This window comes from Lithobates pipiens, unplaced genomic scaffold, assembly GCF_037356315.1.
Source record: "Lithobates pipiens isolate NorthernLeopardFrog02 unplaced genomic scaffold, aLitPip1_a1.2 Scaffold_13, whole genome shotgun sequence".
Classification (NCBI taxonomy): domain Eukaryota; kingdom Metazoa; phylum Chordata; class Amphibia; order Anura; family Ranidae; genus Lithobates; species Lithobates pipiens.
The window spans coordinates 126,496,047-126,508,882 of record NW_027507718.1 but is presented as its reverse complement, the minus strand read 5'-3'; the positions used below and the strand labels follow the sequence as shown (position 1 = coordinate 126,508,882).

Below are 12,836 nucleotides of genomic sequence, written 5' to 3'. Positions count from 1 at the left end.
CAGAGACTGCAGACATGATACAAGAGCTCAATGCAGTCTCACCAGTGCCCATCAAATGCGGCCTCACTGTGCCCACCAATGCGGTCTCACTGTGCCCACCAATGCGGCCTCACTGTGCCCACAATTGCGGCCTCACTGTGTCCATAAAATGCAGCTTTACTGTGCCGTGAATGCAGTATCACTGTGCCCATCATTGCAGCCCCTCCTGTGTCCCATGTCCCAGTCTGCAGTTCCTGTCTGTGGGAAGGTGTGTTGTTGATGCTCAGTACAGTACCTTGCATGCCAGCAGGATATCCATTACGGCCAGCAGCAGGCAGGGTCTGTTCTCGTTTTGGATGGGGACGGTGCTCCTTCCAGAGGATCTGTTTGCTGTGAGATGGAGTGGCCACCTGCACCTTCAGCCGTTCTCAAAGAGCAGGGGGGAGTGGAGATCACAGGGGTGGGGAGCAGAGAGCACTGGGGGGTGCAAAAAGAACAGGGGTGGAGAGCACGGTAGGCTAAGAGCACTGGGGGGCTAAGAGTGTGGGGTGGTGAAGAGCACTGGGAGGGGGGCAGAAAAACAGGGGTGGAGAGCACAGGGGCTGGAGAGTACTGGGGGGGGTACAAAGTGCAGGGGGGAGTGGAGAGCAATGGGGGGGAGCTTGAGAGCACCAGTGGGGGCCAGAAAGAACAGAGGTGGAAAGCATGAGGGACTGGAGAGCACTATGGGGGGTGTAGAGCACTGGCAGGGTTGGAGAGCACATGGATGGGAGCAAAATGCAGGGGGGAGTGGAGAGTACAGGGGTGGGGAGTGGAGTGTGCTGGGGGGAGCCAAAAATAACAGGGGTGGAGAGCACGGGGGTAGAGAGCACTGGGGGAGGCTGGAGAGCACCAGGGGGCCAGAAAGAACCGAGGGGGGAGAGAATGGGGGGCTGAAGAGCACTGGGGAGGGGGCCGGAGAGTGATGGGGAGAGCTGGAGAGCACTGGGGGGGGGGGGCGAAAGAACAGGGGGGAGAGCACTGGGGGAAGTGGAGAGCACGGGGGGGAAGAATAGGGGGGGAGCACTGCACTGGGGGGAAAGAACAGGGGGGAGAGCACTGGGGGAAGTGGAGAGCACTGGGGGGGGGGGAAACAGGATAGAGAGCACTGGGGGGGAAACAGGGGGGAGAGCACTGTGGGGAGTGGAGAGCACTGGGGGGAGAGGAGAGCACTGGGGGGAAGAGCGGGGGACAGCACTAGGGGTAGAGCACTGGGGGAGAGGAGAGCACTGGGGGGGAAAGAACAGGGGGGAGAGCACTGGGGGTGAGCACTGGGGGGGAGAGCACTGGGGGGGAGAGCACTGGGGGGGAGAACAGGGGGGGAGCACTGGGGGAAGTGCAGAGCGCTGGGGGGGAGAACGGGGGGAGCACTGGGGGAGTGGAGAGCACTGGAGGAGAACGGGGGGGGGGAGAGCACTGGGGGGAGTGGAGAGCACTGGGGGGAGAACAGGGGGAGAGCACTGGGGGGCAGAGCACGGGGGGAGCACTGGGGGGGAAAGAACAGGGGGGAGAGCACTGGGGGGAAGAACAGGGAGGAGAGCACTGGGGGGGAAGAACGGGGGGAGAAGAACAGGGGGAGAGCAGAGCAATGGGGGGGGAGAACGGGGGGGCACTGGGGGAGTGGAGAGCACTGGGGGGAGAACAGGGGGGAGAGCACTGGGGGGGAGAACAGGGGGGAGAGCACTGGGGGAAGTGCAGAGCGCTGGGGGGAGAACGGGGGGAGGGCACTGGGGGAGTGGAGAGCATTGGGGGAGAATAGGGGGGAAGCACTGGGGGGAGTGGATAGCACTGGGGGGAGAACAGGGGGAGAGCACTGGGGGGAGCACTCGGGGGGAAAGAACAGGGGGGAGAGCACTGTGGGGGAAGAACAGGGAGGAGAGCACTGGGGGGGAAGAACAGGGGGGAGAAGAACAGGGGGAGAGCAGAGCGCTGGGGGGGAGAACAGGGGGGGAGGGCACTGGGGGAGTGGAGAGCACTGGGGGGAGAACAGGGGGGACAGCACTGGGGGGAGTGGAGAGCACTGGGGGAGAGAACAGGGGGGGAAGAGAACAGGGGGAGAGCACTGGGAGGGAGAACGAGAACGGGGGAGAGCAATGGGGGGAGAGCACGGGGGGGAGAACACTGGGGGGACTGGAGAGCAATGGCGGCGTGGGGGAACAGGGGGGAGAGCACTAGGGGGGGAACAGGGGGGAGAACACTGGGGGGAGTGGAGAGCACTGGGATGGTGGCTATAGAAGGATGGGGAGAGCTGGAGAGCAGGGGGGGCAGCAAGAACAGGGGAGGAGAGAATTGTGGGGGGCAGGAGAGTGGGGTGGTGGAGGGGAGCACTGGGGGGTAGGAGAGTGTGGTGGTGGAGGAGAGCACTGGGGGGCAGGAGAGTGTGGTGGGGGCTGGAGAGTGTGGTGGTGGAGAGGAGCACTGGGGGGGCAGGAGAGTGTGGTGGTGGAGGAGAGCACTGGGGGGGGCAGAAGAGTGTGGTGGTGGAGGAGAGCACTGTGGGGGGGGCAGGAGAGCGTGGTGGTGGAGGAGAGCACTGGGGGGGGGGCAGGAGAGCACGTGGTGGTGGAGGAGAGCACTGGTGGTGGAGAGGAGCACTGGGGGGGGGGCAGGAGAGTGTGGTGGTGGAGAGGAGCACTGGGGGGGGGGCAGGAGAGTGTGGTGGTGGAGGAGAGCACGGCGGGGGGGCAGGAGAGTGTGGTGGTGGAGAGGAGCACTGGGGGGGCAGGAGAGTGTGGTAGTGGAGAGGAGCACTGGGGAGGGCAGGAGAGTGTGGTGGTGGAGAGGAGCACTGGGGGGGCAGGAGAGTGTGGTGGTGGAGGAGAGCACTGGGGGGGCAGGAGAGTGTGGTGGTGGAGAAGAGCACTGGAGGGCAGGAGAGTGTGGTGGTGGAGAGGAGCACTGGGGGGGCAGGAGAGTGTGGTGGTGGAGGGGAGCACTGGAGGGCAGGAGAGTGTGGTGATGGAGGAGAGCATGGGGGGGCAGGAGAGTGTGGTGGTGGAGATGAGCACTGGGGGGCAGGAGAGTGTGGTGGTGGAGGAGAGCACTGGGGGGGCAGGAGAGTGTGGTGGTGGAGGAGAGCACTGGGGGGGCAGGAGAGTGTGGTGGTGGAGGAGAGCACTGGGGGGGCAGGAGAGTGTGGTGGTGGAGATGAGCACGGGGGGCAGGAGAGTGTGGTGGTAGAGGAGAGCACTGGAGGGGCAGGAGAGTGTGGTGGTGGAGGAGAGCACGGGGGGGCAGGAGAGTATGGTGGTGGAGGAGAGCACGGGGGGCAGGAGAGTATGGTGGTGGAGGAGAGCACTGGGGGGGCTGGAGAGTGTGGTGGTGGAGAGGAGCACTGGGGGGGCAGGAGAGTGTGGTGGTGGAGGAGAGCACTGGGGGGGCAGAAGAGTGTGGTGGTGGAGGAGAGCAATGGGGGGGGGCAGGAGAGTGTGGTGGTGGAGGAGAGCACTGGGGGGGCAGGAGAGTGTGGTGGTGGAGAGGAGCACTGGGGGGGCAGGAGAGTGTGGTGGTGGAGAGGAGCACTGGTGGGGCAGGAGAGTGTGGTGGTGGAGGAGAGCACTGGGGGGGGCAGGAGAGTGTGGTGGTGGAGAAGAGCACAAGGTGAACTGGGGACAGTACAATAAGTTGGATGGGAGAATCGGCAGCCCACACCCCGCCGATCCTCCTATCCAGACAATGTGGCACACAGGGCGGGCTGTACCTGCAGCATCTGCTCCCGCAGATCACAGCGCTGGCTGGCTCTGTGTTCGGCGGTCGCTCTGTAACATGGCCCCGCCCCCTCAGACCTGCTCGTGTGATAGGTGGAAAGTTGATTCTATCTACTATCACACGAGCCAGTCTGATGGGGGGGGCCGTGTTACAGAGTGGCCGCCGAACACAGAGCCAGCCAGCACTGTGTGATCCACAGGAGGCAGCACTAATGCAGCCGCAACTAAAAGCGGCCCCAGGGCAGGCGGCCTACCGGGAAATCTCCCGGTATCCCGGTAGGCCAGTCCGGCCCTGGCTGGGCTTCTCCTATGGATCACAAGAGTGCAATTCCTTTTGCACTCCTGTGACCCATTTTCAGCAGAGAGCGGACTGCAGTCCACTCTGTTGATATCATAGAAATCAGTCCAGGCACTGTGTCTTCCCGATAATGGAAGTCTGGATCTGCCAGGTGCCTGGACTGACACCCATATCAGCCTGAGAGGGCTGCTCACCGCCCCTCCACAGCTCAGCACTCCAGTGAGTGAGGAGGAGCAGAGCGGAGAGCTGCTGATTGACAGTTAGTAGCTCTCTGCTCGGGGGGCTGTGAGAATCGAGCTATTGGCGGTGTTCAATTGCTCAGTTCTCAGTGCAGAGGCGCAGGGGACAGATGCAGCATCAGATCAATGCTGCATCCATCAAGGTAAGTATAGCACTGAAAAAAAAACACCATACTACTTCTGTTTAAATGATGCATTACAATTTAACTAAACTCATTATATTTTAGTCAAATAAAATTATTTTAGTTGCCTAAAATGTACTGGAGATTTTAGCTGACTAAAATACAACTAAAACAATTCAGATGACTAAAATACGACTAAAACTAAAATGGCATTTTAGTCAAAAAGCTATGATTAAAACTAAATCGAAATTTGACATAAAAATTAACACTGCATAGGTGTGGCAAATGTGCTGTTTTTAAGTACAATTATTCATGTTATGGTATTTTTATTATTAAAGCGGAGTTCCAGCCTTCTTTTTTTTAATCACCCTCATGATAGTCATCAATTATGTTTTAAAAATTATTGGTACTCACTGTACCCTCCTGATCCAGCAAGTGTCCATCCTGAGTGTGGGCATCTGAAGCCCACTAAGAATCTTTCCCGGAATAAGGAGCTGCTGGATACCCAGCAAGCACCTCCCGATCTCGCACATGTGCAGTGGGGCTTTACCACAGCCATAGCAATGAAGTCTAGCATTGCATCATTTCAGGTTTAGAAATAACACGATGATAGCAGCCGAGGAAGCCCATTGACTCCTGGGATTGATTACACTGGAATCCCAGGAGCCAGTGCGAATAAGGATATGATAATTTTTTTTTTTAGCAAAAATGGTACTATATATTTTATAAAAAATTACACTACCCAAAAAGGAATAATGGAGCGATCAGCAACACATGCGAACGTGCATGCAAATTAGGGTGGAACTTTAAAGCTTTAAAGCTTTAATATACAGGATTTATATAGCAGCAACAGTTACAAATTACATAATCGTGATACAGAGATTTTCTACTGGAAAGAGCCAGGGTACATTCTTGCTATTTTAAACTACTAAGAAATGTTATTTTTTTTTGTAAGGCATTTAGAAGTCATATTTTTAGGCTTTTCCCATTTACAATACAGCATCAGATATTTAACGATCAACATGCGAATGCGAATGCAGTATTACTGAAGTTCTAAATACAAGATCTGTTGAGTGTAGGTTGGAAAAAGGTTTTCCTGTTATTGCTGTTGTATACAGCAATGATTTTGTTATTTATTGTAAATTCTACTACAGGTACAAATAGATAAAAAAAAAAAAAAGATCTTTTAGGTTAAATGTTACCACGAGCACCTTCATTATGCCATATGGTAGCGTGCATTGAGGTAGAACTGTCAGACACGCACTTTTTTTTCACAACCCACCACAATGCACAGGTGGTTCACATCTGTGCGTCATGGTGCGGATGGGTGTTGAAGTGCCACGCAAACTGCAACACAAATATTTAAACATGGCTATCAAAACTGATGGTATCAGGACTTGGGATACTTACAAAAAATGAAATGATAAATTGTACTAAAAATGTGAATGATATTAACACAATTTAAAAAAACTCAGCATACATACTGTTTTAAAGACTCTAGTAGCTGTTGCATAACAGGTGAAGATGGCAGTTTCTTGCCTTGACATTGCAAAATTCTTTCGCGGCCTGTGTGCTTCTTCTGCAACAAAAACAAATGATCTTTCATTTACTGCTGATAAATAGAACGAATTTAATGTCTTGATATACAGTATGTTTATAGTTATGCAGTGAAACCTTACTCTCTTAATCTATTTTAAAGTGACTCTGTCATGAGAGAAGTATGGGGGCTGCCATTGCATCTCCAGATCCAGTGAAACCCCTACCTTTGTAATTATTGTAAGGGAGCTGGAAAGAGAAGGAGTAATTCTGCCCATAAAGGTAGCGAGTAGGAGTAAGAGGAAGTAAAGACGAGTTTCATCAATTTCCAAAATTTTTGTAAGCGTGGACATTCCCAGAATATGTGCAAGTGTGCTCTTGTAGTTGAATAATATGATATGATTGGTTTGTAATTGTGAGAAAGGGTGGTCCAGATCTCTTTACCACCTTTGAATGTATGAAGCAGGAAATTATCCTCCGTATTCAGCAAAATAGAATGTGCCAGTATGAATGAACGCTGTAAAGGGGAGGAATTTAGACATAACATTTCAAATGGAAAGAGGAAATTAAACGGAATCCTGCTTCTGGATAGTGCGGATGTAGTGACAGAGCTGTAAAATCTGCCATAATTTGACTCCCATACCCAGTGTAGACGTGAATTACCCTGGAGATGTATATTTGTTATCTTTTGTAAAATGAATGCCCATGAAGGCACCCCCTTGGGCATTAAGACACAGAACCCCTGAAAAGCCAGGGTTTAAAGGAAAGTATTACTAGAAAAGGGTCTTTGACTAAGAAATGTCTGACGTTTTGGAGATCGTAAACAAACTACTGTCAAAGTGGGACTGATAAGAGTGTCATTTTTGACTATTGGTGGAGGTGAAGTCTGTAACTGGGGTAGGCCATTTACTAGAAGATGGGTGGAATCCTATTTTAATTGTATCCATTGTTTGGTGGTATTTTGGGGACATGGGCTGATAGAACTGCTCTGTTATAACAGACAGGTTCTGGAAATTCAATTCTTCTTTAATGTTTGGAAGTTTAATGATTTGGTGTCTATTTTTCTTCTGAGCCCAAACAAAAAAAAAAAAAAATTAGTATAGAGCAGAAATTCACAAAGCATTTGGGGTAAGGGAAATCAGAGAGTTTGTAATAAATACAGCAATCTTGTGAGATAATTATTTTTATTGTTATTGTGACCAGTTTTGTGCCATCTAAGGTAATGTATTTTAAAGGAATTAAAAGAGTGGTTTGATGTTTAGGTAAATAGGTTTAGGTTTAATAAAATAAGGAGATGTTGATGCTTGCCTAGGTATCTAATGTGGGTAGGGGAAGGTATCCTTAATTATTTTGTATGGTTCTATCTGGTGTCAGCTCACAAACTGCTTCAGGTTTAGCATCATTTATTTTCTAATTGGATAGTAAGCTTGACTAGTTCAGTTTGGGTTTAGGGCGATACCATTTGTTGGTTAACTAAATAGATTGTGCAAGCTTTGCAAGCACGATGGCCTCTTTTTTAGGAAATCAACTAGTAAGAGTGAAAGAGTTGTCTTGGGGTGAGAAAGTAAAAAGAGAAGATTGTTGGCATAGGCAGCTACTTTATGATGACCAAATCAAGTTGCAAAGCTGTAGATGAACAGGGAGTCCCAAATTGTGCATAAGAGAGATTCCATGGTTATGACAAATATAGTAGGGGGGATAGCGTGTAGCCCTGCCTGGTGCTGTTTGTAAAGTCAGAAAGGGAATAATTTGTTTTGACAACAATGGGGGTATAGAATTGATAGCTTGACTCTATTTACTCATATTATTACCTAGAGCTACAGTATATGAAACATGGTCTCACAAATTAATTGTCATTTAACCCTGTTGAACATTGAGTCTTTGTGGAGGCAGCATGATAAATTTACATTTACAGATTTAAAGATATTATCATTAGCTTCTCTACCTGGGAAAAAAACATGCTTGGTCTTAATGAGTTAAGGTAGGTAGGTGGGAAAGCAGATAACAGACTTAAAATTAAACACTACCACAGTTATCCTTGCTATCTGAGATGCAGCTTGCAGGGGTCTGGAAGGGTCAGCTTGCAAGGGCTTAGAGCTCTGTTCACCTGATCAAGTTCTAAGTAAGCTGTATTAGTTTTGTTAAGAAAGGTTGTTTCATCTCCTGCAGTTTTTAATATCATCCAATTGCAATGCAATTGAATGCATGGAGAATAGTTGTTCCTAGAATCTATGTGTGCTCTTTATTCTACTAATTTAAGTTCACATAGGAATTAAAATCATTGATTGAGAATGGGAAGAGAGAAAGTATATTGACTAAAAAAGAAGGAAGATATTTGGTACCTCAAGCCTCAACGAGGCCCACTATATATACCTAGAGTAGGCTCCTTGACATCTATGTAGGGGAATATTTTGATACATATTTGCAACCCTCAGTGATAAATACACGTTCCTTTTTAAAAGATAGCAGGCATCTGACTACCTTGTTGAAGGAGGTCTCATAATGAACATATTTTTGCTGCCATCGATGTAAATTCACTATACACAAATATCCAACAGCGATGGTTTAAATGCAGTAAAATGGAGACTCCAGAGGAAGTCAGGACAGGAGAAAAAGCAGATTGATTTTTCTGAAACAATGTTTGGGGTGTGCAATTGGAAGGGATTATTTTTGGTATAAGAATTATTATTTCCTACAGATTAAAGGAGTTGCTGTGGGAGCTAAGTATCCTCCCAGCATGGCTAACCTTTTTATGTCAAATGGGAGAAGAAGCTCATATACAGTGGAAAATGGCCTGGGTTAATTTTTTTGGAAAAGATACATTGATGACATTTTTGTTATCTGGAAAGGCACTCAGGAATCTTTAGAAGCATTTTTTATTAATCCTAATATCAATCATTATGGGATTCGATTTACAGAGGAGTGGAATAAAGAAAAGGTTCATTTTTGGACTTAAGGGGAATGGTAGAATTTTCCCTAAAACTTACTTCAAAAGAAACAGACACAAATGGCTACATACACATCTAAAGTTGACATCATTATAGGTGGATGACGACAAGGGTCAGAATTAGGCGAAATTGTGATCTTAGAAGATTTTACAATCAGAGATCCTTGTAGAAAGATTTTAAAGGAAAGGATATGACAGGAGGTATCCTGAGGAATCCTGCAAGAAAAAAAGCAATAGCTGTAGAGAGTGATAGATTGATGGTAGAGCCACCTGGGATGGTAGGGAGGAACAGCGAGCATGATTTTGCATTTATTATTTATTCAGTGCAGAACCATCAACAGGGTGGAACATGAGAAGTGCTAGAAAAACCTGTCCTCTTTAACCATCTAGTTATGTGCTTGGAAGCTAAAATATATAGGACTTGATTTACTAAAATGGATAGTGACTGTTCACTGCACAAAGTGAATGTTCAGTATGAATACCCAATCTTGTGGAAGGGGAATAAAATCTTCCTGTTTGAACACGATTAGATGATTAACATGAACACAGCTTCACCTTATTCACTAAGATTTCAAATGTAAAGATATGTTTTTGAAAGTGAGCTTTTTATATCATTTATTGCATAGTTGGAATGAACACAATTTAATTTCCTATTGCTTTATTAAATGAGGCAAACTAAGTGGTAAAGCTAGAACAAGGATGACCTTTCAGCACTTCAGTCAGCAAATATAGCTCCATATTGCAATTGTGACAGGTTTCCATTCAGCAACACTGTCGACTCTGTGAATCCGGATTGGAATTGAATCAGTCAGTTTGTTTAGCTAAACTCACTAACAACATTTTTTTAAACTCCTGAAGAACAAATCGTTCATATAAGAGAGCAACAATTCCACTAAGCTGCATTACATTAGATATACTTATCAAACAAACTTTGTTTACTGTTAAATGTAATTTTAAATGTAATTTCACTAAAAACAATATGATGCCAGTTCAAATGAACTTTCAGGACATGGACAGTATGTAATTGCTGTTTGATCTTCTGTATAATGCCAACCAATCATTTAAAACAAAGACAGGCAATGAAGCATGATAAACATAGTAATTGGGGTAAACTGATCATTACTGAAAAAAGGGCCCTCTTTGTACCAAAAATGACTTGCAACCAACAGCAACCATTCAGACCATGACAGCTATTCACATAGTATAGTTTTCAACATCAATGCAGTCTGCCTGGCTGCCAACTTTGTTTTTTAATTATATAGAAACAAAAGAATCTTGATTAAAAATGCAAGTATTAATGGTTTTCTTGTGGCAAACCCCACAAAATCCTGTTATTTATTTCAGGTAAAATGTCACAGACTTGGCCAGTTCAGTTTGAGTGTAAAATGAAATAATGAATTTAGGAAAGACTACCTTCAGTGCAAACCACATTTAAATCAGTTATTCTAGAGCTATGGGCAACTTAAGGTTTCCTGATGCTTGGAAAAGCCTCATTCCTTTTGTCTTCCAAGGTGACAGTCCTGTCAAATGATCAGATTCTAGCTTTGTAAATATCAGCATGTGACTTTTTATTTTAGCATGACGTTAAAGGTTTTATAAATAAGGATCAATGCAATTTATTCTGTAGATTTATTTTGCAGAATTTGTAAGTAATGGGATAATAATTGGGTAATACACCCATGTACCTTTTCAACAAGGTTGTTGCTTTGGAACTAGTGTAAATCCAGGTGATTGAGAATAGCTTATCTCACACAGGTATTTTGTTATAAGTTATATTCCCTCTAAAAACCTTGCCGCATATTCTACTTTCCTCTTTTCTATGAAGTATAGTACTCATTGTAAATATTTGCTTTCAGGCATTATATTAAGCTGTTTAATTGTACTAAACCAACAGACACACCTGTTCTTCCTTCCTGTTATAGGCAGATTCCTTTTCTCTGTTTGTCCATTCACTCTGCTCCAACTGCAGATGGTCTCTAATGAGCATGTAGGCTTTCTCCTGTTCTTGCTGGGTTAAACACTGCAGTTCCAAGGCTCGCTTCTCTGTCTGTAGTAACTGAAGGCAGGCCTTCAGCTCAGATAGCCCCTTCTGTGGAAGATGATAAATATAACCACATGCACCGTCTACTAGTCAATTTTTACATTCTCCAACATACAGAAAGAATATTAAGATGGAAACAATACAACAGAAACATTGAATAATTATTGAGTTAGGACAGTATTAAAGTAGATCTAAACACTAAGCCCTTGTACACACGATCGGACATTCCGACGGAAAACGTCCGATTGGACCGTGTTGTCGGATAATCCGACCATGTGTGGGCTCCATCGGACTGTTTCTGTTGGAATATCCGACCAACAAAGTTTTAGAGCTGGGCTATAAGATTTTCCGACAACATGATCCAATCGGACTTTGTCTGATCGTTTGTAGAGAATTCCGATTCGGTAAAGTGCCACGCATGCTCACATCAAATTCCTAGACCAAAGCTATTGGCTACTAGCCTGAACGTGGTCCCGTTGTAAGGAAATAACGTCATTACATTACGAACGATTGGATTTTCTGACAACTTTGTCCAACCGTGTGTATGCAACATCAGTTTCGGACAAAATCTTGTTGTCGGAATGTCCGACCGTGTGTTCAAGGGCTTACTGGAGTACTAACACACTGTGGGGGAGAGTTACTAAAACTGGTGCACGCAGAATCTGGTCCAGCTGTGTATGATAGCCAATCAGCTTCTATCTGTAGCTTGTTCAACTAAGCTTTGGAAATAAAACCTGGATACTGATTGGTTTCTAGGAAGAGCTACACCAGATTTTGCAGTTTTAGTAAATAAAATATTTTGCTTTTGCAAAGCTGCCAGTAATGTCCACCAGGAAAGCATGTGACAGGTTGGCAACAAAGGAACACAACTTTTCAGCCTATACCAGAAGTGCTCGAGCAAGTAAATGCATTACTGGATCACCTGGAATTATTTGAATAAAAGTGGCAGATTTATTGTGCAGGCTAATGAGAAGGTCTCTGTAGTGATTGTGCTGCTGACAATGTGTTGTCAGCAGCAGGAACGACCACGTGACATGGTCCTAAATGATGAGGAAAAATATAAATAAAAGGAAATTAAAAAGGAATTCATATTTATGTTTGTAGATTTTGGAATGTGACAATTTTACCATGACTTTGCACATTTTTAGATTTTTTTACATTTTTGATTTTTGCCACTAACAAACTGGTGACTTGTACAATACTAGATGCTTCCAAACCATGTTAAAAAAATTTACTGAATGAACTGCACCTGAATCTCAGACAGCTTTAAGGATTTGCAGGTTGATGTCTTAGGGGAATTGCTTTTTACATTACCCAGATTCACCTTGCTTGTTTTTATGAAAGATTTCTACTAAGAGAGACAATAGGGTTAACACATTTTTAATAAGAAATATTTCTTTACCTTAGTATCCATCAATTCTTGAAATATCCGTGCTCTGCCAGGTTTCTCTAGCAAGTGTGGTGAAGCTTCCACTGAGACCTTGATGGCATCATCAACTTTAGCCTTGATAATATCTGCACAATGAGCAACTTCCCTTCTATGTGAAGTATCAATGGCCAGGTGTTCCAACACTGTAACAGATGACAGGTCCCACTTAAGAGACTGGATATAATCTTTTAACATCTTTTCATCTTCTTCAGTAAGCCAAGGAGCATAAGGCCTAGAAGAAATTAGGCAAAGGAAAACATTGAATTCTTCCACTCAAATATGTAACTGTGGATCTGCTGCATTCATATGTAGTGGTCTTCAGTGGGGCACTTTTACACGGACTATGGGATAGCATTGTTTGTATACAGAACATGTATGTACTGTGTAAGGGAATGTGTTGCCTAATTTTTATTCACTTACTACCAGCCTTACAAGTTTGTTTTAGAAGAGACGTAAAAGGCAAAGAGCTAAAAGCAGAAGGCCAGTGCCAGTTTACCAG

General features: G+C 45.9%; 1 protein-coding gene across 2 annotated transcripts in view; it reads right to left on the bottom strand.

Moving 5' to 3' along the window:
* The window catches only part of USHBP1 (USH1 protein network component harmonin binding protein 1), a 120,577-nt gene that overhangs the window by 16,466 nt on the left and 91,275 nt on the right, over positions 1–12,836 (bottom strand). For both annotated transcript variants that reach the window (XM_077475535.1, XM_077475534.1), the window contains 3 exons: positions 12,311–12,569; positions 10,768–10,956; positions 5,869–5,963 (listed from right to left, as the gene is read on the bottom strand). In XM_077475535.1, the coding sequence (XP_077331661.1) occupies positions 5,869–5,963; positions 10,768–10,956; positions 12,311–12,569 (543 nt within the window). The remainder of the gene's footprint in view (positions 1–5,868; positions 5,964–10,767; positions 10,957–12,310; positions 12,570–12,836) is intronic.